Here is a 27,826-nt window from a genome sequence, read left to right on the forward strand (position 1 = left end):
AAATTGCTTTGACAAAACAAAAAGTTATATCTAAAAGGATTGGGAAAATCTTTTACAAACATAGCGGGCAGATTACCAGAAATAAGCCACAATAGCTTCGAATATGTGGAGTCTCAAAAAGATAGTAAAAGAAACCGACCGAAAAATTTTGTTTTTTTATGCTGAGATGTCATATTTTGATCAAGAATCTGTTTGTTGCCCTTTTGGCTGCTCTCCAATAACCATCAATCAGAGTGCCCCACACCCATTTGAGCTTATCTCTGTGAAATAAAATAAAGTAAAGTCAATTTAAAAGTGCGGAATCAATTTTGAGAGAGAGGAAAGACACGAGTGACAAAAAATCACCAACACGCGAATGAATAAAGTACCTCCACTACCAGTGAAAAAGGACTTCACACGCGCAATTTAGTTGAAATTGCAAATGATTGAACAAAAAGTACATTTGAAGTGATTGTGACGTCAAATGGTCGTAACAAAAATCTTGAGGACGAACAACATAACAAGGCAGGTCCTAAATTACAATCCAACGAACTAAAAAAATATACCTGAGCGACATACTAAATGAACAAGGCCAACCAAACATAGTCTCAAAATATTAGAAAAAAATTTTAAAAAATGTTGACACCGCGAAAATTCTTGAAGCTTAAATTCTGAATGCCGAAATTTATGCATTTAATATATCCATTAACCCGAGCGCAAAATTTGAAACATTTCTGGCATCTAACCCATTCAGATACATGGTTTCATTCCTTAAAGTTTTATTGGCCTCTAATTAAAAAAAAAACAAAACCAAAAAAAATCAAAATCATTGAACATAGCCGGCAGATTGCCGGATAGCTGCAAAAGACAAGACTTGCGTGCCGTATAATAGAGATAGAAACAGATACATATGTAATTTGAAAAAAAAATCGACGCCGCACAAAAAGCGGAGTAATAAGCATTCAACGATAATTTAATAACGCTTCTTAAAACTCATTCCGCAGAACTCTTTTATTAGGGATCTTTATTACACATATGAGTTACTTTGACCCTAATTCAAATTACACTTAAGAGCAAAAGTCATATCATGGAGTGAGTTAAATACCGTATGATCAAAATCTAATCACGCAAAAGAACTTTAAACCTTTGCTAGAGAATGAGAAATGACGTCACGCGCGCAAATGCTTTAGTGAGAGGAAGAAGTCATTCAGAAAATTTTACTTTTTCAGCTTTGCTGTGTACACAAATGAATGTTAAACGAAAAAGAGCGTCACACAACGAAACAAAAAAACAAAGCAGGACAAGTCTTGGCGTACAATTCAAAAAGAATTGTCATTGACTAAACAAACAACTAGACCTAGAACGGACCCCGAGTGAATTTGGAAAACCATTCTAAAAAATCAGAAGAAATAAGAAAAAAATCAAAGTCAAAATGCCGCATGTGAACAACAGAAACCAATAGCGAGAACGCGCCCACTAAGCTGGGGGGGGGGCTATAAGGAGAAAGACCCAAAACTTTTGCTAAAGCGACAGAGAAATGACGTCAAGCGCGCAAATGCCGTTAGTGAGAGGAAGAAGTCATTCAGAAAATTTGACTTTTTCAGCATTGCTGTGTGAACAAATGTAAAACGAAAAAAGAGCGTCAGTCGACGAAACAAAAAAACATAGCAGGACAAGTCCTGACGTACAATTCAGAATTTTCATTGACTAAACAGAAAACCTGGCCTAGAATGAACTATGAATGGATTGGGAAAACCATTTAGAAAAAAAACGATCCAACGAATTGAAAAAAAATTGATCCATTAAATTGAAAAAAAAAAACAGTAAAATCGCAGTGAAATTGCCGCATGTGAACAAAAAACCACTAGCGAGAAATGAAAACTTGGTTCAATCAAAAAAACTAGGCCTATAAATGGATTGGTAGAACCATTTCAAAAAAATCCGATCCAAAAGAGTAAAAACAAAGTGAAGATGCAGCATGTGAACAAAAAACCACTAGCGAGAAAACGAACTTTTGTTCACAACGTTTCCTCACTCTACTTGAAAATTAGAGCGGAAAAAATTTCACACCTCAAAACCACTCGTTTTTTCGCTCCAATTCCTGTTTCGGCGTGACTAAAATCACTACTCCAATTTGACTTCAAAAATCATGAAAATGTGTGAAGATATCTTAAAAAACAAAGACAGCGCCCCAATACAATCAAAATTCTTTGAATTGTCAAAAACAAGATCAACGCAATATAGTTCCGCTCAGCTTACTGCTTCGCAGCTATAAAAAACTCTCAAAACATTTAAAAATTGCTATAAATCGTAATATAACTTCAGATCTTTTTTTAAATATAAACTATCGAGAAACGCGTCTGCAAGCCCTAAAATGGTTTACTCGTTAAAAATTGAAATCAAAAACTGTAAATGAATCAAAAGGAAACTGCATTTTTCTGTCAAAGACTTTCAATTGCTTGATCTAAGTATTCCCAAAGCCATTTTAATGGCTCACGAGTCCGTCCGGTATTTCACCTGCTAGCCCTAAAATTTTTCACTGGGCTTTAAGGACAAAAAAAAACAAAATTTACCCAAAAATTTTGAAACAAATTTAAAAACACTGACAATTTTTGTTGAAAAGCGGCGCAGAAATGCGTGATAAAAAATCTGCAAAACCAATTCTTTATCTCCTCAAACTACCAAATTACCCATATCAAAGCCCTCAAAAGTTCCATTGACTACCATTGGAAGAAACAAAAATTTGACAGATTAAAAAAAATAAAAAAACCGCAAAATTAATTAAAATGTTGCCAAAATTCGTAATAATATTATCTTCATAACCAATTAGCTCTCTTTACCGAAAATCCATTTAGGGCCCTAACATTGTTATCGAATTATGACAGATTTTATATAAAATGAAAAACTTCAATTTTCTTTTTTTTTAAAAAATGCCAAAATTCGTGATACTAATATCTTCATAACCAATCAGTTGTCTCTACAGACTATCATGTTATCCAGTACTGATCCATTAAATTATCTCCATCTGTTTAGATTTCTTACAGTGCCATTTTTCAAAATTTCCAGAGTTCTCAAGTTTGAGGGGCCTAAAAGAAAAACTTTCCTCCGATAACCATATTTCAACATTTTGAGTCGAAATTTTGTCAACACTGATACGAAAAAACAATAAGTAATATTTTTACTTCGTGGTCTCGCCCAGTGGGCGAGGAGATTTGAAACAAACTACAAAATCAGGCTGTTAATGAGGATTATTCAGCAACTACGCTTAACTAAGTAGAGATGTCTAACTAAGGAATTGAATTTTCATTGAAACTTTGAAACTTTCATATCAGTCCGCCTTTAGCCATCGAAAGACACTTTGAGGTTCTTCAAGTTTAAAACATTAACTACTTGATAATTGAATTAAAATTAACAAATATTCGCCAATCAATGCAACTATTAAAGAAGTCATTCCAGATCTGACGTAATTGTCGCGACTTAGTTCTCAGACGCGACAGGCGATTGAAAGTGACGTCACTGTAGGAAATCAATGACCTCTTCCAGCTCCCTCTGTTTGGCCTGTTTGTGAGCCCATCTGTCAGCTAATACCTGTGGAGTCTCTTTCCATCTCTCGTGATAGATTGTCAGCTGAAATCAAAAACAAGAGTTGGAAGTTGAAACTGGCAGCATTGTTAAAAATGGCGGTTTTTGCAATATTCACTTCTTAAACGGTGATAACTAAAAGTTGAACGTTGACCAATTCCTACATGTAGATAAACAGAATAAGAAAATGCTTAATTAATGAGAGAAAGTGCAACATGAATGTGAGAAAAGTCGCTCAAAAAGTTTACATTTTTACATTCGCATTTTTCAAGGAGTATCCGCAGTAAAAAATACTTTGTCTATTAAAACATTTCAGCCAGAAGGATGACTAATGAATCAAATTCTAGCGATTAATTCTGTAATCTTGGCTATCTTGGAAATCCACTGGTTGGAATAAATCGTTTGTTTTTCGGAAAAGGAAAAATACGGAACAACTTGAAAAATAAGATTTTACAATCTTTTACTCAGAAACAGTGATATTTTTTGAAATGAGAGTATTGCGCAGTAAAAAAAAGCATTTTTAGTTAATAGAGCAGGAACAAAAATGTTCTATTTGCTTTGAGAAAACAAGTGAGAAAAATGAGTTAAACTTTTAAAATTGGCATTTTTGATTTCCTTTACATTGAGAACAATTGATTTTTGAAAGGCGAGCACATAAGACAAGTTGAAAAAAAAACAAAAAAAGGCTTGTTCAAACCAATTAATCATTTCAAAAAATGTGCAAATTTTATAAACATAGCTGGCAGATTGCCAAAAATAGCCGCGATAGCTTCGTCTCAAAGATTGCAAAAAAGACAAAAAAATTGTTTTCATTAAATGCGGATACGTTATAATTTGGTTGAAAATCTGTATAACGTATTGCCGCTTCTATTGGCTGCTCTTAATTAACTTTCAGTTAAAGTGATTAGAGTCAAATTTAAAGAGAGGAAGTCATTTTTCCAAGTGAGGCAAGTCATGTGTGACTAAAAACTTAATCACGCAGATGAACAAAAAACTCGCTCTGCAATGAGTGAAAAATGACGTCAAGCACGCATGTTATTGCATGAACAAATGAACTTCCATGAACATATAAACAAAAAATTGTTGAAATTGCATGTATCCCTTATAAGCTTATAAACCTAACTATTTCAAAAGGGAGTTAAGTTAGGTCTTTTACACATCCAGGCAACAATCTTAACATACAGGGAATAATTGCCAAGAACTTTCCATCCGCGCGCATGATCGAACATGTTTGGGGAAAAAGAGCCAAAAAGTGTCATAGGGTGTACTGGTTTCTTACTACTAATGTATCAAATGTCTGAAAATAGTCAATCAATAGTGATTTTTAAAAACGCGGGGTAACACACCGGTAAAAAAAAATAGACAACTTTTGCAATAAGAGCTGTAATTGATTTTTAAATTTGCTTGAGAGTAATTCGGAAAAAATTTCACAAATTGTCCAAATTGTTTACCTTGCAAACAGGGCATTGTTTATTCTCATTAAATGGCGGGGTGTTGATTAACTTGTGCAGACACCCAAAGTGGAATATGTGACCACAGTAGACTCTCTCGACATACATCGGATCCCTGTTGTATGCACGAACATCTTCTGGTTTGTCTGGAAAGGCTGGCTCACTGCATAACCTAAAGTTAAAAAATCATCTTTTTTCGTCGACATGCTTGTATTCAGTTCTACTGCTTTTCGACGTATCGAAGTGTTAATCGATAGAAAAACGACCAGACCCGTAGAAAATAGAGTGAAGAGAAACTATAGAAAAGATGGTCGAACGGTGGTCATCTATGTTCTCATACGAGCAAAACTATTTTTTGGTTTCGATTCATTAATGGAGAGTAAAAATACAGTTCTGCTAATGATCCAAGTTTTACGCAAAAACGGACAATTTTAAAGAACTGAAGTAAAGCGCATATTACTGTACATAGTTTGTTGATTAAAGAGATAGGTATAAAATGATTTAGCAATGCGTTTAGAACAATTATAAAATAAAAATTCAAGTTTATACTAATAAAATGGACTTTTGCAATTCAATAAAAAACTGAATCTCCTTAATGACTTTAGCACTCATCAGGGTTACTCTTATGAGGGTTTGAAAAGTCTGGTACCTATTTAAACTTTCAAAATCTGAACATCTCCGGTGATTTTGGAAATATTTATTGTTTGAACTCTGGTAAAATGCTTACCAAAAATTTACATCGTGTAAAATCTTACCAGAGCTTACACAACAACAATTCAGGCTTAGGTGAATTTTTACCGGGTCATCTTTTATCACATATTAATTAAATTTTTAAATTTGGAAAATGAGAACTTCTCAGATCTCACAAAAAACTTAATATGCACAAAACAATAATAATTCACTGATAGACTAGTCATGTTAACCCACTTTGCATTTACTTGTAAGATCATGTCAGAAAATTTACTCGCAAGACAAAATTACACGACAAAATTGGCTCATAAGAGGCCAAGTCATCGTTTCGTAAGATTTTAAAAGACTAACTTTTTTCTTGTAAAACTTTACCAAAAGCATTATATGATAACTCTCTTCTTATTGTTTGCTTCTTCCTTTTTTATCTTTTTAGAAGCAGCTATGTAGGTGCTAGTGCCAAGTACTATATTGTATGAAGACAGAGTTATCGTTGCAATATCCTTTCTAATAAAGGCTTTTAATTGCAAGTTTTTGCTAAGTGCTATTCGAAGCGCGGGTTCGGTAAAAACGCTCTTTTTCTGCTACAAGTTTTTCAATTCAAGTAATATGGAAAGCAACTGAACTGTACTGAGCACAACCGTCTGTCTGAATTTCAAGATAATAAAATGCGTGCTGTATGAATTTATAAAAGTCTTTTTCAACCAATCAAAATTTAGCATCGTCATATTACGGCTCTTTAGAAAAAGCGGAGGCGATGGGTTTCGAACCTTTAATCTTATAATTATAAACAGGGTTGCCTAGTGTGCTGTGCCAAGTGGGTCTTGATTAGTGGTATTGTCAAAGTCAAGGGATTTACTGGGCTAATTAAGTATAAAAGGAAAGCAACATCAATAGTGGTTTTTTCTAAGTTTTTATTGAGTATTCCAGATCAAAATGCTGAAAGTTTACTGTCTGTTTGCTCTTTTGTGGCCTCTTGTTTTGTCGTCTGATGTATGCGAAGAAATTGAGCTGGGGAACGCGACCGCTGAATGTTGTGAAAAGAATACTACATTCCGCGTTGGCCAAGTGGATGTGAGTTTCGTGCCATATCGGAGCCATATGTGTCCAGTTGGTGATGGTGGGATTGAAGATTTGTGTCCTCGATTCTTGCCAAGTGTTTCAATGATGTTCGTGTTGGTCGTGGCAGGCGTAGTAAGCATGCAGTAGAAAAATAGAGACGTGCAGTGTTGTATAAAAATAGATTAAAAATGTCGGATGACGTAGTGATGAGGCTCGATTCGTAAATTAAGGGCCTCCTGACCGCCCACAACTCTCCTTAAATGAGGCATAAGGCTGCTTCGTCTAGGAATGAGGGCTGTTTTTCTGAGTACGTCCAGGTTCGTGGGCTCGCCCTGCCACACGTAGGTAATTTGCACGTAAGTGCGGTAAATGGGCGTCTGTGGTATGCCCATTTTTATAAGCAGGGCGAGCCTCCCGTCGAAGGAGAAGAGTTGTGGGGGGTCAGGCTGATAGTTCATTTTCTCTGCTACTGTTTTCTTCGCTGTTAACAATGAAAGTGGGACTGAATAGATAAAGTGATGAATAGTTTCTTTTTTTTCTGAGTAAGGTTAGAGTGGGAGGCCGTTCATTAGATTTTGTATCAGTATGACAGTTGTTTGATAATCTCTTCGGGTTTATTTGCATTTTTCCCAGGAAGATTAATGTAGTAGTGATCTGTCAAGTGTGGCAGTTCCATTTGCTCCACGTTGTGAGGGGAGTAAAGTAATGAAGTAAATCCCTCGGCATGGCAGTAAATGACAGTCACTAATGGAGTTTTCGGAAGTAATTCCCTCGGTATGGCAGTAATTGACAGTCACTAATGGAAGTTTTGGAGGAAAGTAAATTGAGAACAGTGTGATTGACTGCTCTATTGATCAAGTTATTCAGAATACGTTTACTGCGGAGAGGTCAAACTTTAATAGCGGCGTTACTCATCGACTATTGGATCTTTTATCGAAGCTTTGCAAAAACGATTGTAATAACGAAGAAACGGAATATTCTATTTTATCAAAGTATGGACACTAAAAGGTTCGTTAATTACTTATAACAATTTAGGATTTCATAGGCTAGCATTCATATTTTTTTTAAACAGAATTATCGTGTTTAGAACGACACGAGGCAGACAAGATTTGCTAATCGAAATGAACGAGTTCAAACATCAGTACTACGATCGGAAAAAATTAATAAGTCTCGGATGGAAAGAAGTGGAAACAGTCGATGGGCAGAGTATAAATAGTTGGAACTCCTTAAAGAATAAATTCACTATAGAAGGTAAAGGGGGACTGGTTGGAGAGAATGGTTGGCCAAAGGTACCATTGGCAATAAATAATGAAGAAATTGTGGGATTGCAAGAAAGTTTAGTGGAAGGGTTCCGGGGCTGTAGAAATCAGGGCGATGTGTATAATTATGTTAGTAAATTAAAGTTGGAGAGTGGTGATAGCAGGTTGTATCAAGAAGTTGGGTCGTATGCTGGTTTGTGTAATTCAATAGGTTGGACGTTTTGTGTGGATGGTTTGATGAGTGGTGTTTTGCCTGATGGTTTTACTGGTGTAAGGAGAGATGCCATGGTACAATGGAATGAGTGGTGGACGGCGGCACATGTTGAAATTGGGGGTAATGATAGTGTTTCGAAAACGCCGTGTGGTGAGAAATTGTTTCTGATTTGTGGAAGTTATCAGACATCAAGGGATTTTAATAATGTTATGGGTACTCCGCAATATTTTATGGATTTAATTAAGAGGGGTCCTTCTGCAAGTGGTTTGGGAAAGGATGTTTGGTTTTTCATTCCGACGAAAGATAATGTGTTGTGCCAGCCTTCGTTGTGTGCGCATGCTGTTTTAACTTTTACAAGAGGTTTGTCGTTGGTGACTGGCTGGGAGGCGCGTGATCAATCGAATCAAGTTGTTGTTGATCGGACTTTGGGATCGTTTGCTTATGGTGTACGTAAAGGTGTGGTAAAAAGAATTGTAATATCAAATAAAAATAAAAAGGCAGTGTTAGACTGGGCGAAAGAAAGAGAAGTATCAACTGGTGGTGCTAGTGATGTGACTGAGCATGTGCAAGTTTTGCTAATAGTGGTCTAATTTTAAAAACAAATAACAAACGAGGTAATCGAAGAAAATGGGGTGGGAAACGGGAAACGAAAACGCAATCGAACGATAACGAGAATTTTGTGTATTCGTTTCTTCCTCCAAAGGATCCTTCAATGGAATAAGTGAGTTGTTCAACTTTAATTTACATTTTTTTTTTGGGTTGGAACTATACTGCCAGGGTTTTTCAAATTTTTTGAGATTTTATTATTTCAAGCCCGTGCCCTTTCAACGTGTTTTGAAAGGATCTTTTTTTCTTGATACTGAGCAATCGGTAAGGGTCCTGTCTGTGTTAGTTTGGTTTTGTTTTGGAAAAAAAAATGATGTTTCGTGAGTTTTTTGGGTCGTTATTTTGCACAGTCGTATGTAGTGTAAGCAATTAATATTTTGACTTTCAATCGCGTGCCCTTCGAAGTGATAACAAGGTGGGATGTTAATTTTTGTTGATAATGGTTGGGAATAGATTGGTTAATAATAGTTTGCTATGTTAGGGGTGCTTGCTCATTGTGCTCACGAGTTGTGACTCACGAGTAAAAAAAAATTTTTTTTTGGACAGAAGTAAAAAATTAAATTGGTAAGAAATTAAAAATAAGAAGAGGAGGCGTTACATTTGAATAATTTGCGGTGTTTATAAAATAAGTACTACATTAAATTAATTGCGACTCATGAAAAAAGATTTTAAAAAAGTATTTCGGATAAAAATTAGAGAAAATTATGCAAGTCTAAGTGAATACACGGATGCCAACAGGGTCGAACTCAATGGGGTCGTCATTGTCCATTTGAATAAAATCCCAGAATTGGTGGGCTAGTTGGGTACCTTGGGATGAAGTAATGAAATGGTAAACGTAGGTGTAATATTCCCAGGTTGTGTAGAAAAAACATTTTTTCGTGAGAAGGCCTGTATGGGAGTGTGCCCAGATCACGATGGTTCCATTTTGTAATATTGCGTATTCGTTGAAAAAACATTCCCTATATTGGATTCCGACTTTTACGCAAACGTTGATGTTGTGGCTGGTGTGTAATTTTGGGGCCATGTCTTCTGGGCCGACGTAATTTCGGATTTGATCCCAAATGCTTGTCATGATTTTTAAGAAAATTCAAAATTGTTGAGGTGCTAGGTTTTGAGATTTGTAAATATCAGGGAAAGAATAAGTAAATATGGTTTTTTTTAAAAAAAAAATTACAGGTCAAATTCGCCTTCTAAAAATTCTTCTTCGGTGTTCTGTAAGAAATTCAAAAAGGTAAGAAAATTTGGATGATCTGGTTCCAAAGTGATTTTTTTGTCTTGATTATTGTCCAAGAAGTTAATCCAGAAGCATAAGGTATTGCAGGGGAATATGAAGTATTCAGAAAAGACTGCAAGTTTTATATCAAAATCAGTGAGAAAGTATGCATAAAGTGGAAATTGGGTTGGAATTGGAGAGATGTAAGGAATGGTGTCTTCTGATTGGTCAATTGTGGTGAAAGTTGGGGTTGGTGGGTAAGACATAAGATAAGATTTTTAATGGAATTTAAATGCAAATGTTTGAGGAAATTTACATGGAGTCATCTGAGAATGGAATGGGCGATGGGGGAGAAATTGGAATATAATTTAATTCAGTTGAATTGTGGTCTGATGTAGGGTCAGGGCTGTCGGGACTTTCAGAAATGGTTGGTTGCGATGGTTCTACTGCAACTGGTTCTCCTTCTGAATTAAGATAGAAAATCACATTAATATAATTATTTCCCGATTGTATGCATTGTAGAATTGTTTGCCATACGGCTGATGTCTCATTCACTGTAAGGGGGATAAAAGAAATTGAATAAATATTGTTGACAATATTGTCCTGTTGCATGTTAGTACTAATTATTGCTTCACGATCTGTAAAAAAGGCAATGCTGTATTCAGTAATATAAGCTGGCTGGCCGTTGAATGTAGTGTTAATGCGCGGCTCAACTTTAATTCTGAAGTGATATACTGGATTCATTATAAAATGTTTGAAATAGTGCAAAAGGTAAAATTTTAGTTGTAGGAAAATTGTTTAAGTTGTTTGAAATAAATTCCAAGTTTCTATCCGCGAAGAAATTGTAATAGGTTGAGAGAATGAACAGTTAGCAATGAAGAGTGTTGCTGGTAGTTAGCAGGCAGAAGGTAGTTTGAATGATTGATAGTGTTGCGGGGGAAGTGGGGGAAATTTGACATTTTGATTAATTGGGATTGTGGGGAATTATCCCTGGTTGGATTGATTAGTGTTCCATTATAGGCTGTCATTGTGATTGATGGACAGTTCGCCTTCCGGGTTAATGGATTTTCTTCTTTTTCTCGGTTTGACAGATAATTGATAAGTTTCCTTCGGGAGTTGCATCTTATTACTCCGTTGTTTAGTGCGTCAGTATAAATTCTTTATAAAAATAAATTCGTCGGTGGATAAAAAGGTAGGGAGCAAATCCCCGCCTTTAACAATGGAGGTTTAAGGGGAATTGCTCTGTAATTTTTCCTTGTTGATTTTTCTCAAAGAATAATTGCAAGTAATGAAAATTTTGGTTAAATACTCGAGTAATATCAAAATTTTGAATTAAGTTTTCGCAAATATAATGGTGGGTACTTTGCCGATGGAGGATAGGTCCCTCTGGTTTATTTAGGGCTATTATAAATGTTGTTCATTAATAATTATTTTTTTTTTTTAAAAAAAAACATTTTTAAATTTTGTTTTCCTTGCTCAATGCTAACACAAAATTTCTAATTTGCGGCAGAGTAGAAGTGAATGTAATTGATAACTTTTAACAAGTGACTTAGTTCAGTGGTTAGTATCTCTGGCCGTTGAGCTGGGGTTCCGGGTTCGAATCCCGGCGGGTTCCCGGTGCTTCCATAATGTGGGAAAATCTGGGAAAGGGCAAAGGGGTGTAAGGGTAAGCTAGGGTAAGGGTAAGGGGGTAGAGAAAAGGGGAAGGGTAAAAAAAATTTAACTTTTTTTCCCTTTTTTTTGATTTATAAGCTGTTTTTACGGACCACGTGGCCGTCCCACTTAGCGCAGTTGGTAGCGCGCTGCACTCTCATGCTGAAGTTGAGGGTTCGAGTCCCAGTCAGGTTTTTTTTTAACGTTCCCTGTATTGATCGTTCTGAGAGGGTAGGCTCCGTAATGGGATATCGTTGGGTGTTCCGGTATATGTGTATAGATGGGCTGACTCGGTGCGGCAGGCCTGTTGACATGATCAATTTTGATAGTTGGTTCTTCGTTACGTTTTAGTCTCCTGATGTAGTCTCTTAGGAATGTGTAAGGAGTGCGAGGTTTATTTATGTTTTCTTCGTTTTGGTTTTCGAACTCAGTTTTAATTTCGAGTGGTAGTACTAATGAGCATTTGTGCAGGGGATGTTCTGGATGTTCTTGTAGGTATTCATAGTCATTTAATGCGACAACTTGTACTGGTTTTGTTTTTATTCGCCGTCCTTCGTGTGTTATTCGGAAAGGGAAACGTCGGTGAAGTTTTGCCCATTTGTGTAAAAGATGCGAATAAGTTAGATGTAGTAATACGCTAATCAAGAAGGATAAAAATCCGAAAAGAAGAGACATTTTCCATGGTATGTACTGTTCGAATCGGTGTTCGAGTTCGGGCTTGAATGCTCTTATTCTTTCTAAAATTGGTTCGGCCATTTGTTCTATTGATTTGCTGTTTGTTCGCCGTGTTTCCATTTGTTTGAACTCTGGTTGAATTTGCTGAAGAATTTGAATTTGTGCCTCAGATCTTGATGAGAAGTTTGGTAGTTCATCCAATGGGGGCAGTAGTTTAAAGAGTGTACTTATTGGATCTGGCAATTGAAAATCTAACCGTATTGCCGGTATGGTGTCACAAGCAGTGAGGTCTGAGCGAAGATGAACATTTGGTCCTCTAAGCTGTTTTCCACATCCCAGTGTGATGATACACACTCTGCACCCAGGATGCTCAATTCTTGCCAATGGATTGCTGCCATTACCAGCGCTTTCGATGAGTGTATAATCGTCTTTGGACGATGTTATTAACCAACGACCGAAGCCGAGATTGCGTGCTTTTTCAGTCAACGGCAATTCTACTACATCCAGTTGACAGCGTTGCAATGCAAGTCGCTCGTCATCGTGGTAAAGTAAAGTAGCCATACAGGACTGATAAGTCTGTTCTGTTGGAATGGCTTTGGTGCATATTGCGTATTTTTGGGATCCGATACAATTTGCGAGCTCGTCTTCATCGATAAACGCTAGTTCTTCGATCCCATCTCTGTCGCCATATGATAACTCTCTTCTTATTGTTTGCTTCTTCCTTTTTTATCTTTTTAGAAGCAGCTATGTAGGTGCTAGTGCCAAGTACTATATTGTATGAAGACAGAGTTATCGTTGCAATATCCTTTCTAATAAAGGCTTTTAATTGCAAGTTTTTGCTAAGTGCTATTCGAAGCGCGGGTTCGGTAAAAACGCTCTTTTTCTGCTACAAGTTTTTCAATTCAAGTAATATGGAAAGCAACTGAACTGTACTGAGCACAATCGTCTGTCTGAATTTCAAGATAATAAAATGCGTGCTGTATGAATTTATAAAAGTCTTTTTCAACCAATCAAAATTTAGCATCGTCATACATTACTATACAGAAACCGATACATGTAATGATTACTCTTATTAGTATTCAATTTAATTCAAAATCGGTTCCGGAAACTTTCATCGTTTGGATTCTGGTAAGAATCCTACGAGAAACTCTATCGTGTAATATCTTAAGAGCCTACACAACAAAACCTTAACAGAACCTGATGTAAAACTTTATCATGTCAACTATAATCAAATAATAATTCCATTTCAGCTTGAAACATAAAGCCACTTAAGTCGGGCGAACTGCTCTCGGACGACTGACGAGGCAAACAATTTGGAAGGGGGCAGAAAATTTTGGTGAGAGGCTCGAACTGCGGAGGCGCTCGAACTGCAGATCTCTCGGACAAGAGTCCAGGACATAAACATCTGTACTATATGGGCTATGAAATGTCCGCTCTCACAATCGCTTTTAGAAACAGCTTTAATCTCTGATTGCTCGAAATTCAAATCATTCGAAAAATAAAGTCAAAGCGTGAAAATTTCCCCCGAGAAGTGAAAGCGAAAGAATTTTCTAGCAGAAAACGATCAAGCACAAATTTTGCATAAACACTCACAATTTTATTATAACTGCTTCAAAATTCATTTGAGTGCTATTTAAAAAGCATGAACATCTCCGATTCTAAAACAAGTTTGTATGTACAAAACAATAATATTAATAACAGGCCAGTAATATGGGCCATTTTTTCTATAAAAACTTCCAAATAAGAATCAAAATTGAAATCTCAGCCTGCAGTAAAGCCTAATTCTAAACCACCTTGATCCTTAGCTCTTGCGCAATTCTTCTGAAACAATTCAGAGAAAAGACAAAAATCTTAAAAAATTATATTTTATAAGATCATTTTATGACAAAACATTTTTTAGTCAGTTTGTGCGGTATTTTTGGGCGTTGTATGTGGTAGCTTGTGTAGGCTTATATGGCAACCTGTGATCACAGATTCTTTACATAAATCTATTTCAATTTAACCCGCTGTGCAATTACATGTACCATCTTAAATTCTCGTAGGACACTACGAGCTAAATTTGTTCAAAAGAGCTTATTTTTATTTTAACATAGCCGTCAGATTGCCGGCAAATAGCCCTCGTTGACGCGCTTGGTGCACATCGGATTTGAAATAGAAAAAAGAGACAAAGTGACAGAATCATTTTCTCCGGAATATCAATGTCAAAATGCCACGTGTGAACAGAAAAACCGCTAGCCAGAAATGGAAATTTGGTTCAAACAAAAAACTCGGCTTAGAACGAACTATGAATGGATTGGGAATACTATTTAGAAAAAAATCCGATCCAAAAAATTGAAAAAAACAGTAAAAATATTTGAATTGTAAAAAAGAGAGCGCGTAAATTATAGCCATTTGAGAGGCTGACGGCGGCTATTAATAAAATCTTGAGGGGAAATTGTAAAATTTTACTCAATAATCTTATCGTAAAGAAACTGATAAGATGTCCTGAAATGTCTTAGTAAATTGGGAGCGCAAAATATGATTTGAGGCGACTTCGGATATTTTGCAAAAAAAAATCTTATCCCATAAAAATCTCAATTCAATTGGATCTTCAGGAATATTGGAATTTCAGGACAAAAAAACGAACCAATAGAAAAATAAATTATTTTCCTTTGATAATAATGTGCTAGAAAACAGAGCGTACTTCACGACAAAACACGCTCTTTCAATATCTTGATGCAATATAAGGTGAAACAATTCTAGTGTTACTGTCTAAAACAATAAAACGCATATGTTAGCAAGTCTTCTTTTTTATATCTAAGCAAAATGAAGCTTGCAGGGAGTCAAGCTTTTAATGTTTAGTTTCCCTTTCCCAGTGATTGAACATGATATTCATTTTCATTACCATATGTGAACAGCCATGTGGGTTTTTCTGAAATGTGTTTTTCTTAGCCTAACAAGAGATGTGCCTATCCATTACAGTTTGTAGAGGTTAACAATAAATTATAAACAACGGGAACTGGCATCGGATATTCTTCCCAAATGAAATAGCGTTCCGATTTACCAAATAACCATGAGCTAGTGTTCATTTTTAGGGAAACGCTAAGCGAACTTTAAGTTCTGTTCGGGATGGCAAGTTTAAAAATTGTATAAAAACTCATTCGAGATATCAGTTCCTTTTTATGAGATTAGTGAATGTATGATGGGCTTGTTTTACTGTAAAAACCTAACTTTTCACTAAGTGCATCCGCAATTTTACACTTGCGGTTTTTTGTTGCTTCCTGCGCCATCTGATGTATTGGCTGTCACTGACAAAGCAAAAAATGTATCGAGTTGTCAGTGGAGAACAATTGTTGGAACGTCGTAACTTGGGGAGATAATCTTGACGGGTATTGAATATTTGGTTTCGAATATATTGGGCTGCCGTTCATTTTACTGCCTGTTCTATGAAGCCCAGTCACGAAGTTTTTTCTATATCGTTCTGGGTTCATTAGAGCGATCGCTAATTAATGACAGTATTAATATTGACTTTTAAAATGTTATAGTTGAAATTAGCATAATTGTGTCGAGTCCAGCCGAAACTGTAGTCGTATTTAGAACACTTTATAAAACTTTTAAAAAGCTTTGTATGCGTTCGTAATCTGTTTCAAGCCTTTTTGACGTCATGAAGGTGAATGATGGTCCTTTTCCGACAATCCATCGGTTACGTATCTTTCATAGGTTATGCTCTTATGATTTCTGATTGGTTAATGTTCTTTACTCAAACATAAAATGCAATATTTACAAAATTTTTGCTCTATTTTCAACTAAATTTTCATGCTTTCTGGATTGTTTTTTAAATTTCCAACATGCATTTAAGTCAATTTTTATATTAAATTGAGGGGATTCATCTTTAATCTCATTTTCTTTAATCTTAGTTCTATAATATATTTGTTCCGACCCCACTTGTGGGGGGGGGAGGAACTATATACTCAAATGGGTTTTTTTTTGTTCAGTCAATTTTGGTCGATCGATATATTCATCGCAGAGAAATATGAGTAGTATCATTGAAAAGCTGCTCCAGCGTAGAATTCAAAATTAAAAAGATTTTTTGATTTTCGTTTTTTTCGAGGAGTTATAGAGGATTGAAGTTTTGTGTGAAAACGGGATATTTGCTCACTTTTAGTGTTATTTTTCTTCAAATTAAGATATTTTCTATAAAAATAGTATTTCAAACTTAAATTTCTTGAATTTCTTGCCAAAAAATGAACCAATTTTGTGTTCCTAATAGACTAAAGGCGTTAAAAAAGACTAGTTCTGGTCTCATAGGGAGGTTCAATTTCAAAAAAAAATCGAATTCTATTTGAGAGCTCTTTTTTTTATAAAACTTTTCTACATTTTTTTTCCATTTTTCAGTCACCTAGAGACAAGTCACCTTTCATATCGAGGTTCCGTTAATGAAAAATCTCTTTTACAGTCAAATGAAGCCCAGTGAACAAAAAAAATCGTTTTCAAGGAATTACTCATGTTTTTTTTTGGCTTCGACTTAATTTCGTAATTTTCTTAATTTTAAAAGAACTTTTGAATTTCTTTTTGAGGTTTTACTAATTTTTTGGAGTCTTATGGCATGAACTCATTGACCAACAGTGCAATACGTTCCGTAATGAGATTTAAGTCAACATATCTGGTGGACCACTAATAGCTGTTAAGACTCTAGAAATAATTTTTCGAAAATTTTTTTCGAACATTATCGTAAACTTATCATCGTAAACTTATTATCGTAAACTTATTATAGTAAAATTATTATCGTGAACTTATTATCGTAAACTTATTATCGTAAAGTTATTATCGTGAACTTATTATCGTAAACTTATTTTCGTGAACTTTAAGTCAGTCTCTGCGGTGACAACACCCTCTTCCGTCCTATTGTAAATAAATTTGATCCGGCTAGCACTTTTATCTTCTAATTTATAATTTTTGAGTTATATGACTTCAATGACACAAGGTTTCAAAAAATTTTAATAATTTTGTGGATTTTTCCGTATTATTTGTTACTTTTGAAATCTTATCACATTATTCTAAAAATGACAGCTCCTATTGGCTTAAAGAAAATTTTCAGTGGATCACAAATAAAGTTTTCAGAGAAAAACCTACGGTTTAAATGGCTTCGACCTTTTCTTACAATTTTCTACTGAATTGTTGCCTGTTTTTGTTGTTGTTGTTTTCATAGTCATAAGACTTTTTGTGATGTCATATTGATCACCTATGCTTGACAAACATCCCTATACTCCCATTGGGGCACAATTATTGAGGGTATTTATTGACTTCCGTCAAAAATCTATTGAATTTAATGGCTGTTACGAAATTAAAGATAATTTTTCGAAAATTTTCTTGAACAATAACCAATCTTAAAGTTTTCGTGAGCTGTTAGTCAGTCTCAAAACGCATTTGCCTTCTACTGCAACTAAAATTAATCTCGTTAGCGATTTTATCTTCCAGCTTTTGGTTTAATAAATTCAGTCACAAAAGAATTAAAAATTTTAAAAAACATTGACATTTTTGTATTATTGGTTACTTTTGAACTCTTATCATATAATCTAAATTTTATACACAATATCCAAATAATATTCTAATCCCATTGGCTTAAAAAAGACAAAGAAAAAGTTTTCAGAGAAAGGCTAATGGTTTAAATGGCTCCAAAATTTTCTCACACTTTTCTACTGAATTTTGGTTTTTGCCTGTTTTTGTTGTTATTTTCATAGTCTTAAGACTTATTGTGATGTCTTATTGATTATCTATGCATAAAAAAAACTTTTTTCCCGCCATCGTGTTTTTTTCTGAGCGTAGATTGTGACCTCCGTAGAAAGCTTTTGAGTTTAAAGGCTGTTAGGACTTTGAAAATAGTTTTTCCAATTTTTTTTGTACATTAACCAATCCTAAACTTTTTTTCGTGAACTGTTATTTAGCCGTAGTACTTACAGGATTCTTTTTTGTATAGTCCAGCCAAAAATAATATGGTTAGCGGCTTTTTTTTCCACTTATTCGTTTAAAACATCAATGCCACTAGTTTTTATAATTTTTTTTTGATTTTCGGGTACTTTTTACTATTTTTGGATCCTTTGAAATCTTATCACATTATACTATTACTGATAGTTCCCATTGGTTTAGGGAAGACGTTCAACGGATAACAGATACAGTTTTCAGAGAAGCTTATGATTAAAATTTCTTCGACGCTTTCTTCTGGCACTTTTCTACTGAATTTTTAGTTTTTGCCTGTCTTTGTTGCTGATTTCATTGTCAATAACTTGTTGTAAGGTCCAATTAATGAAATATGAATGAAAAAATAATTTTGTTGTACATTGGAGGTATAATTTCTCGTATTTAGTTCATTCCGTAGAAAGCTTATGAATTTAATGGAGTTGATACTACGAGTTTTCTCAAAAATGTCCTGACTCTATGTAATTGTTCAAATTTGATTTTTTGAAATTATATTGATAAAAAAGAGGAATCCCATTACTGCTAAAAAATTATTTGAACATAGAAACCTTTTAGTGAAAAGTTTTCTTTTAATGCCTTCACTACCCTGACACTTTTCTCGCTCATTTTTTTTAATGAAATTGCTGTTTATGCCTGTTTTTCTTCTTTAGGTGGTCGTAATTGCTGACAAGTCTCTTCAGCTTGTAAATGAGGATTGAATTAATTATGTTACCCGAAGCAGTCAGTTCGTAGCCTTTAGTCTTAAAGTTTATGATATACATTTTCAAATATTTGTCAAACTTTTCAGTTTTTGTTGTTCTTTTCGTCAAATTGTAACTTATTTTCATCAATGAAAGGTCACATCCAATTTCTGGTGTATCAAAAATTAACATCTACTGATATTATTTGTCACCGATGCTTTGTTTTTTGGAGAATATGTGTTTTTAAAACGTTTTTTGACTCCTCATTTTTTCTTTTTCTCTTTCAGAACAATCGCGTAGTAACAGATCCCAATGGTTTTCAAATGTGGCTCAAATCAACTTATTTAACCTCCTAGAATAATTCCTTCAACTGAATTATTAGAAATAAGAATTCAATTAAAAATACATAATATTCAGATAATAACTAATGATTTAATGGTAGCAATAGTTTGTGTTTTCGCAAATCATTTGTAATTTTTTAAGTTTTTCTTTAGTTCGTTTCTATGGCTTAGTCTACCCAAAGACAGTTCCTTTTGGTTTTGTAATAACTTTTTAGTAATTTATCAAAGATTAATTTTTTAAAAGCTAATGATTTTTAAGACTTTTGAATTTTCTTGGTTTAAAAAATGTTGATTAATTTTTGAAATCCGCCTCATTGATCGTTGTGTTTGTTGACTTGCTACATAGTCTCATTAAGAAAACTTTCCATCCACTGTTAGGAGAAAGTAAATTTGAGTAGTTAAGGTTTTATCTGACTGCATTTTGACGTTTTTAATATGTACTTTTAAATATAGATTTTCAATTTTTGCCGTGAAATTTTTGTTTTTGCTAATTTTGTTGTTTGTTTTTTGTCTCGTAGTCTGGTTAATGTCAGATGTCATTGGCGCTGTAATGAGGCATGGCATTATGTATTTCAATTAGTAGAAAGGTTGTGTAACGATTGTTTTAAACTCGGGTCTGAACATCATGTGCGAACGCACATTAACGAGTCGCCTTGTTTTCTTTAATCTCAAACGTTAATCTCGTCTTTTCTTCGCGAAACTCTCTTTCTCCAAGGATTGACTCAGTTTATCAAGAGCTTTCCAATCATACCACTTTTGTCATCTCTCAGCAAATGATATTCGTCGGCCAAATTTGGCTTAGCAAAAGACATTCCAGGGAAGCATAAAGTTCCTAAACCCCAAATAGTTTTGTAGGTTCGAACAATTACGGGGGAAGAAAACTGTTGCCAAAATCCGCCCAATATTAATGTTCACTCAGCTTTTCTTTCATTCCTAGTCATAAAAAATAGCATGTAGCTTTTCACAAAGAAGTAAAAACATACCCGGCAGATTGCCAGAAAATAGCCGCCGTTGATTCCAATAAGCATGGTTGGGATTGAAAGAATAGAAGGTATTGAAAAAAAAAAAGACTTTTGTACTAAAACATTTTTAAGTCCGATTTATTTTGATGGCATTTCGTAATTGAACATACTTCTGTTTCTTAGAGAGAGGCTACAGGGACCACTATCAATACCAATAAGCATAAGAGATGGTAACTAAGACTTATAGGAACGGCGTTCAAATAACGAGCACCTAAAATTGGGCTTTATGGGTTTATCCCGTTTCTATTTCTGACTTCAATTTTTTATACTGACTCTGTTCATTTTCAATTGCTTTGCTGAGCAACTGATGTTCAAAATCACTATTAACAGAATGAGAGAAGAGAGAAACTAGCCTAGAGAAGTCAAAAAGATTTCACGCAAAATGTCGAAAAAGCGGCAAAATGGTAAAGCAAAAAAAAGTACGAAGTAAAAAAAACATAGCAGTACAAGTCCTGACATACAATTCAAAGAATTTTCATTGACTAAACAGAAAACTAGACCAAGAACGGACTATCAATGGATTGGGGAAACCATTTAGAAAAAAATCCGATCCAAAAATTTGAAAAAAACTGCAAAAATCAAAGTGAAATTGCCGCATGTAAACAAAAAACCACTAGCGAGAAAGCGAATTTTTGTTCAAACACGGTTTTTCTCGCTATAATTTAAATTTAGTGCAAAAAAAATTCACGCCGCAAAACCACTCGCTTTTTCGCTCCACTTCCTGTTTCGGCGTGACCAAAATCACTACTCCAATTTGACTTCAAAAATCATGAAAATGTGTGAACAGATCTTAAAAAAAACATAGCCGCAAGAATTCCGGAAACGACTCGAAGTGAAAATCCATTCAAACTCTATCCAACTACTCATCAAACAAAACGTGCCTTCAATAATTTATGATTATCTCTAAACAAAGTCATGAAACAAAAAAGTAAAAACAATAACATCAAATATGTTAAAATATGATAAAAAATCTGATCAAATTTTGTAATAAATTGAGATCCCGAAAAAACTGTTTCTGCCAAAATAACTTCATCAAAACAACTAGTACTTACAAAAACCATTTATGTGAATTTTGAAAAAAAAATACTTTAGGCTAAAATTATGAAAAAAATAGCTCTTAAAAACAACCTTCACTGAAAAACTGGAAAAAGTTAACAAATTTTTTAGTATTTCAAAAACATATAAATCCAAAGAAAGATTCCCTTCAGCTAAAAGGGTATCCAGATGCTCGCAAAACAATAGGCAAGTCATAGTAGGCAAAGAAACTTAGCTAAATACAGAAAAAAAAACGAAAAACTACAAAAAATTAAGAAAAATAGTTCCAATTTTCGCCATTTTTTTTGTTATATTTCACAACAAAAAAATGATTATTACCCACAAAACTGTAACCAATTGTTATCATAAAATTGCTCAAGTAGAATCGGTTTCTTCAATACCCATTTGAGCCAGTAAAACAAAATAATCGTCAAAAAAACGCAAAAATTAGCCCGAAAATCAGCAGAATACATTAAAAACCTCCGACTTATCACAAAATTCATATTAATTTCCAGAAACCTTCAAACCACTACCGAAACCAGCCTATAATTAAAACAAAATCATAACCAAACCTCTTAACCAAAAAAATGAAAAAAACTGCTTTAAAATGCCGCACGTGAACAAAAAAAATTTCGCTCGCTTAGAGAAAATTTTTTGACACATCAATTTCTCGCTCTCTCAAAAACAACGATATGAACAAAAACCACTCTCTTTTCGCTCCGCTCTTCACTTTTGTTCAGCGCCAAAGTCAATTCAAATTTTTTCACGCGTTTCATTTCCCGCTTCAAAAATCACTCAAATAAAATTGATTTAAAAAAATGACTTCTCCAATACTCCTCTTCGAGTCGTAATAAAAAGACAGCTCCCCAATACAATTCAAATTCTTTGAATTGTAAAAAAAATAGGATCGCTATAATAGCCGGCTGAGAAGATGAGGGCGGCTATTAAAAAGAACAGTTATGTTCTACAGCTTTGTGAAGAATCATATTTTTATGGTCAACGTCAATTCAGATTCTTACCGACAATTCGTTTGTTTAAACATTAGTAGACTATCCAGAATTAAAAACTTCGCCACGTGATAAAATGAAGGTCTGATTTCGAAAGGCTTTCCTTTCAAGACTTTCACATTCAAAGGGGGCTCCACGCATTTTCTCGCCTCCTCAACCGCTTGCTTGAGAATAGGACTTGTGAGATATTCTGGCAAGGTTGATTGGAACTCTTTTATGTCGATTGACACCGCTTCTGTTGGGTAATTTAGAGGAACCGTTAGTTTGACCTTCAACAGAGGGGTTGATACGGCTGAATTTAATATCTGAAATCTTTGAAATTTGAAAAATCAGCGGAAATCTAAAAGTTTTCCAGCAAAAGAAAGATTGATTATAAAATTGGAGTAAATTTTACAGTTAATCATCTAAGACATTATGTGAAAAACTCAATTTAACCAAAATTAGAATTAGAAACAACTTAAAATCCAAATTTAAGGGTTATTCTTCATTTTATCTCAAAAAATTACATGTTCTATGTGTTGAAAAAAATGAGCTGAAATTTGCTGATGCTAAGGTTTGGAACATTATGTAGGTTTGGAACATCAGGATGAGCTCTTACTTAACCATAGCTTCAGGTTGACCATAGCCTGACCAATGTTGGCTGCAATGATGGTACCACGTGAAAGTTTCAGACGCAAAAAAAGTGGCCATAGTCACCAAAAAAATAGCAATGCTGCTCATAGAAAGAATAGTCTGAAATGTGGGGAATAATAAGAAAAAGGGCAGCTGAGAACAGGCTACTGTAGGCCTAATGCTGTTCCGCTGGGATTACGCAGGAACCAAAATTATAATTAATTATGTAGACAATGCACAATACCCCCCCCCCCTCCCCCTCGATCAGAAGGTCTAGAAAATGAGAAGCTACATACACTTATTTTCATGTATACACTACAGTTTGTTGACTACATATGCCAGCTAACCCGGGTCACCGATCATACAACTATCTTTGATTTTATACTAGGTCATATATGATTCTTATTAATCATACGAGAGGTCATATATATGTGGAAAAAACTTGAACCCGTGAAGAAGCTGTATGCAAACACCCGGGTTCACCTATCACCTTCTCGAGCAAAAAATGCTCATAACGAACAACCCCGAGAGGGGGGAGGAGGCGGACGCTTTAATGGGGAAAGAACTCTTAAATACGAAGTCTTGCTGAGAAAATTTTCAAGACAGTCGTATCAACTCCCTGCCTGAGATTCGTGTCCTCTACACGTGATCTTAAAGTGAGCAATTCCTTTCTTCTGTTTGGGTTTCAACTCAACCCATTTCGAACAAATTTCTCGTTTGATCTTCTGAAACTCGTCAAAACAGCAGCAAAAGATATTTTCTGTGAGGTAATCTGAGAGAAACTTCATCTGAGGCACTACTTGATATTGGCCGATGAATTTTTTACAATTTTCGTCTAATAGTTTTACAAGACCTGAAAGATGGGATATGTTTCCTGCCGTGTTTTCTAATTTAAAGTTTTGGGATCTATTCTGTTTCGGCCCCCAGTTACAAATTATATGTTGTTATATAGCACGCTACTATGTAAGAAAAATAGCACGTGCGCCTGGGGGTGGGGGGGGGGGGGGGGGTAGAAATATAAGCCCACGAAGGTGGAGGGGGGGTGTGGGGCAAAACAGAATAGATCATAGTTTTGATACAGTTAGTCCATTTCTTATTTTTAAAAGTGGTTGAAATTCCCAATTCCCGAAAACGTAAAAAAAGAGTATGCACCTCGCATGGATCAAAAATACAATGCCGAACCCCCCCCCCCCCCCTCAGCGCCAGTACAGTACACGCACAATTGGAAACGCGCCCAAATCTCAATTGTTGCTTTATTATTATTATTCTAAGTACTACCTAGGTGCTGAATATATGAAAAGTTAGCTATCTAAAATATGAGCTCACATTTTACAGAACAATTGAAACCCAGTTTATATAATATTAGAAAAGATTTCAATTACCCTAATGTCAAATTCGCTAACGTCAAATAGCTTCCTGCTGCAAAATTTACGCCAAACATTCTACCCACCGATGCTCCTTTATAATCGACGTTTTCCAAGAAAAATACTAAAAAAATGTCTCTAAGTTTTGGGTTTATACGGCTTTTAAATAAAGGAAACACGTCCCTTTTAACAATTCGTCTGCTAACGTTTTACTCTTGAGCTGAATAATTAAAGGTGACTGTGGGTAATCGTCTGTGAATAAAATAGTACAATCTAGGGTAACTCTTTGGGTTCTACTAATTGACACAAAGAGAACATTTCCGTGATAAGATTCCACAGTGGCATAAGGAACATTATGTTTCACTCGCTCCGAAATGTCAGAAAGTTCTTTCAAAGCTTGGCTGTTGAAACTCATCAAATGAATCTGAAATTATAAGTTTTGAAATTCCGATTTGAAAACATAAACCGACTAACGTCGGAAGAATTGCTCTCGAAAAACTAGTGGGGGCTTGAATCTTACAGACAGCTCGCTTCAGTCGGGGGGGGGGGGGGGGGGGTTACTAAATTCGCGACGCAGGGCTTAAAAAATTTTGGATCTATTCTGTCCCCCCCCCCCCCCCCCCAACTTAGTGAGCATAAATCTTTTATGACCCCCAGGCGCACGTGCTATTTTCTTACACAGTAACTTAAGTTTAACTGACACTTGAAAATAAGAGCGAAACTTAGATCACGCAAAGCAACAAAAGTCAAGGGCGTGAAAGTCAATCGAAAAGCAAAAATTATTCTAAACACACCCGTTTAGAATAATTGCTCCAAACTTCGTTCGAGAGCAATTAAAAAAAGGAAAATTCTAATTTCAATATAGCAATAAATGACGTCTGAAGTAATTAACTCAAAATAAAGATACAAAACAGCGCTTCAGATCAAAACGCGAAAATACAGACAGAGGTTCTCAGTCAAAAACCTTTGACTTTTGACCATCAAATCATAAAATCTAAATAAGGACCTCATGCGACCCGGTCAATTAAGTTTACAAATTGTTTAAGGGTTCGGTTTGATATTGGCAAGGCAAACAAAGAAATTGGCTATTAACTTAGACTAGTCAATGGCTTCGAAAAGAAACAAATAGCCTATCCTACTAGAATGAGAAATCGTATAATCGCTATCGATAAATTGTTCATATCGTATGACCAGAAGAATTCAAATAGGTTTCAAGAGAGCTTTACAAACATGTATAGAAATTTCATTTTCAAAAACACACGCATACCAGTTAGGAATAACGGAGAACATTTTGAAACTCATTTCTTCTAAAAAAAACTGTAAAAAGTTTTAGTAAAAAAATGAAATTAAGAAGTAATATTGAAATTTGGAAGCTTCTAAAACTTCAGAGTTCAATAGAGTTCTTATCATCTTATTTATTTAAAGTTGCTCAGCTCTGAGGAAAAACTGAATTAAAAGCAGAACATTATGTCAAGATTGGATTGTAGTTTTTCTTTACAACTGCCCAAAAATTTGTAAACGCAGGGCTGTCCTTGAAAATCCAAAGATGAAGTTGTTATCAGAAGAAAAAATGACTTTTTGGTTGAAACCAAATATAAAACGAAGAAATTCAAACTTTCGCGCAGTTGCGGGCACTTAGTTGCAAGATCCCGTCATCATTTTTCGAATTACGTCCAAAAGCGAAGGGGTGTATAGCTGCAAAAATAGTCCACCATAGTCCTAACACTGATAAAAGCTTTCCTGAGCTGTAGCCTAAACTAAACATATGAACAGCTAGACGGCTCGCATGACTCGGTATATTACTAAATTCATATGTTCATAAATTCATATGTGACAGCATAGAGTGAAAAATATCACTGAATTTGGTATAGGGTATCGGACAAACATTAGCATTTGTTCAGCTCAATTTACTGTTGGCAAACTTCAAGAAAAACCTCCTTGACTACCATAATGCAACTTTTTCAAAGTTTTGGGTTTATACGGCTTTTAAATAAAGGAAACACATCCCTTTTAACAATTCGTCTGCCAACGTTTTACTTTTGAGCTGAATAATTAAAGGTGACTGTGGGTAATCTTCTGTGAATAAAATAGTACAATCTAGGGTAACTCTTTCGGTTCTACTAATTGATACAAAGAGAACATTTCCGTGATAAGATTCCACAGTGGCATAAGGAACATTATGTTTCACTCGCTCCGAAATGTCAGAAAGTTCTTTCAAAGCTTGGCTGTTGAAACTCATCAAATGAATCTGAAATTATAAGTTTTTGAAATTCCGATTTGAAAACATAAACCGACTAACGTCGGAAGAATAGCTCTCGAAAAACTAGTGGGGGCTTGAATCTATTACAGACAGCTTGCTTCAGTCGGGGGGGGGGTTACTAAATTCGCGACGCAGGGCTTAAAAAATTTTGGATCTATTCTGTGTCCCCCCCCCCCAACTTAGTGAGCATAAATCTTTTATGACCCCCAGGCGCACGTGCTATTTTCTTACATAGTAACTTAAGTTTAACTGACACTTGAAAATAAGAGCGAAACTTAGATCACGCAAAGCAACAAAAGTCAAGGGCGTGAAAGTCAATCGAAAAGCAAAAATTATTCTAAACACACCCGTTTAGAATAATTGCTCCAAACTTCGTTCGAGAGCAATTAAAAAAAGGAAAATTCTAATTTCAATATAGCAATAAATGACGTCTGAAGTAATTAACTCAAAATAAAGATACAAAACAGCGCTTCAGATCAAAACGCGAAAATACAGACAGAGGTTCTCAGTCAAAAACCTTTGACTTTTGACCATCAAATCATAAAATCTAAATAAGGACCTCATGCGACCCGGTCAATTAAGTTTACAAATTGTTTAAGGGTTCGGTTTGATATTGGCAAGGCAAACAAAGAAATTGGCTATTAACTTAGACTAGTCAATGGCTTCGAAAAGAAACAAATAGCCTATCCTACTAGAATGAGAAATCGTATAATCGCTATCGATAAATTGTTCATATCGTATGACCAGAAGAATTCAAATAGGTTTCAAGAGAGCTTTACAAACATGTATAGAAATTTCATTTTCAAAAACACACGCATACCAGTTAGGAATAACGGAGAACATTTTGAAACTCATTTCTTCTAAAAAAAAACTGTAAAAAGTTTTAGTAAAAAAATGAAATTAAGAAGTAATATTGAAATTTGGAAGCTTCTAAAACTTCAGAGTTCAATAGAGTTCTTATCATCTTATTTATTTAAAGTTGCTCAGCTCTGAGGAAAAACTGAATTAAAAGCAGAACATTATGTCAAGATTGGATTGTAGTTTTTCTTTACAACTGCCCAAAAATTTGTAAACGCAGGGCTGTCCTTGAAAATCCAAAGATGAAGTTGTTATCAGGAGAAAAAATGACTTTTTGGTTGAAACCAAATATAAAACGAAGAAATTCAAAC

At 34.9% G+C, this 27,826-nt stretch overlaps 1 protein-coding gene across 2 annotated transcripts; it reads right to left on the reverse strand.

Annotated features, from left to right (window-relative positions):
• Positions 1-3,366: 3,366 nt before the first annotated feature.
• On the reverse strand, positions 3,367-26,641 carry LOC142351203 (uncharacterized). 2 transcript variants are annotated; one of them, XM_075403326.1, is made up of 5 exons: positions 26,399-26,641; positions 23,657-23,886; positions 22,434-22,690; positions 5,013-5,184; positions 3,367-3,606 (listed from the first exon to the last, which is right to left on the reverse strand). In XM_075403326.1, the coding sequence occupies exons 1-5, from the start codon at positions 26,634-26,636 to the stop codon at positions 3,493-3,495; spliced, it is 1,011 nt and encodes a 336-aa protein (XP_075259441.1). In that variant the 5' UTR covers positions 26,637-26,641; the 3' UTR covers positions 3,367-3,492. The 2 variants fall into 2 exon arrangements, with proteins under 2 accessions (XP_075259441.1, XP_075259440.1); XM_075403325.1 differs by lacking the exon at positions 26,399-26,641 and adding an exon at positions 24,580-24,841 and having other exon boundaries at positions 23,657-23,885.
• Between the last annotated feature and the right edge of the window lie 1,185 nt (positions 26,642-27,826).

Source organism: Convolutriloba macropyga, chromosome 12 (genome assembly GCF_964194025.1).
Source record: "Convolutriloba macropyga chromosome 12, txConMacr16.3, whole genome shotgun sequence".
Taxonomy (NCBI): domain Eukaryota; kingdom Metazoa; phylum Xenacoelomorpha; order Acoela; family Convolutidae; genus Convolutriloba; species Convolutriloba macropyga.

Excerpts from the sequence above, each read along its gene's own strand:
- LOC142351203 (XM_075403326.1), bottom strand. The coding sequence starts at position 26,636 with ATGAGTTTCAACAGCCAAGCTTTGAAAGAACTTTCTGACATTTCGGAG. Across the intron at positions 5,185-22,433 it reads TTTAAACAAACGAATTGTCG|GTTATGCAGTGAGCCAGCCT; the intron begins GTAAGAATCTGA and ends TTTTAACTTTAG. Across the intron at positions 3,607-5,012 it reads AACAATGCCCTGTTTGCAAG|CTGACAATCTATCACGAGAG; the intron begins GTAAACAATTTG and ends TTTTGATTTCAG.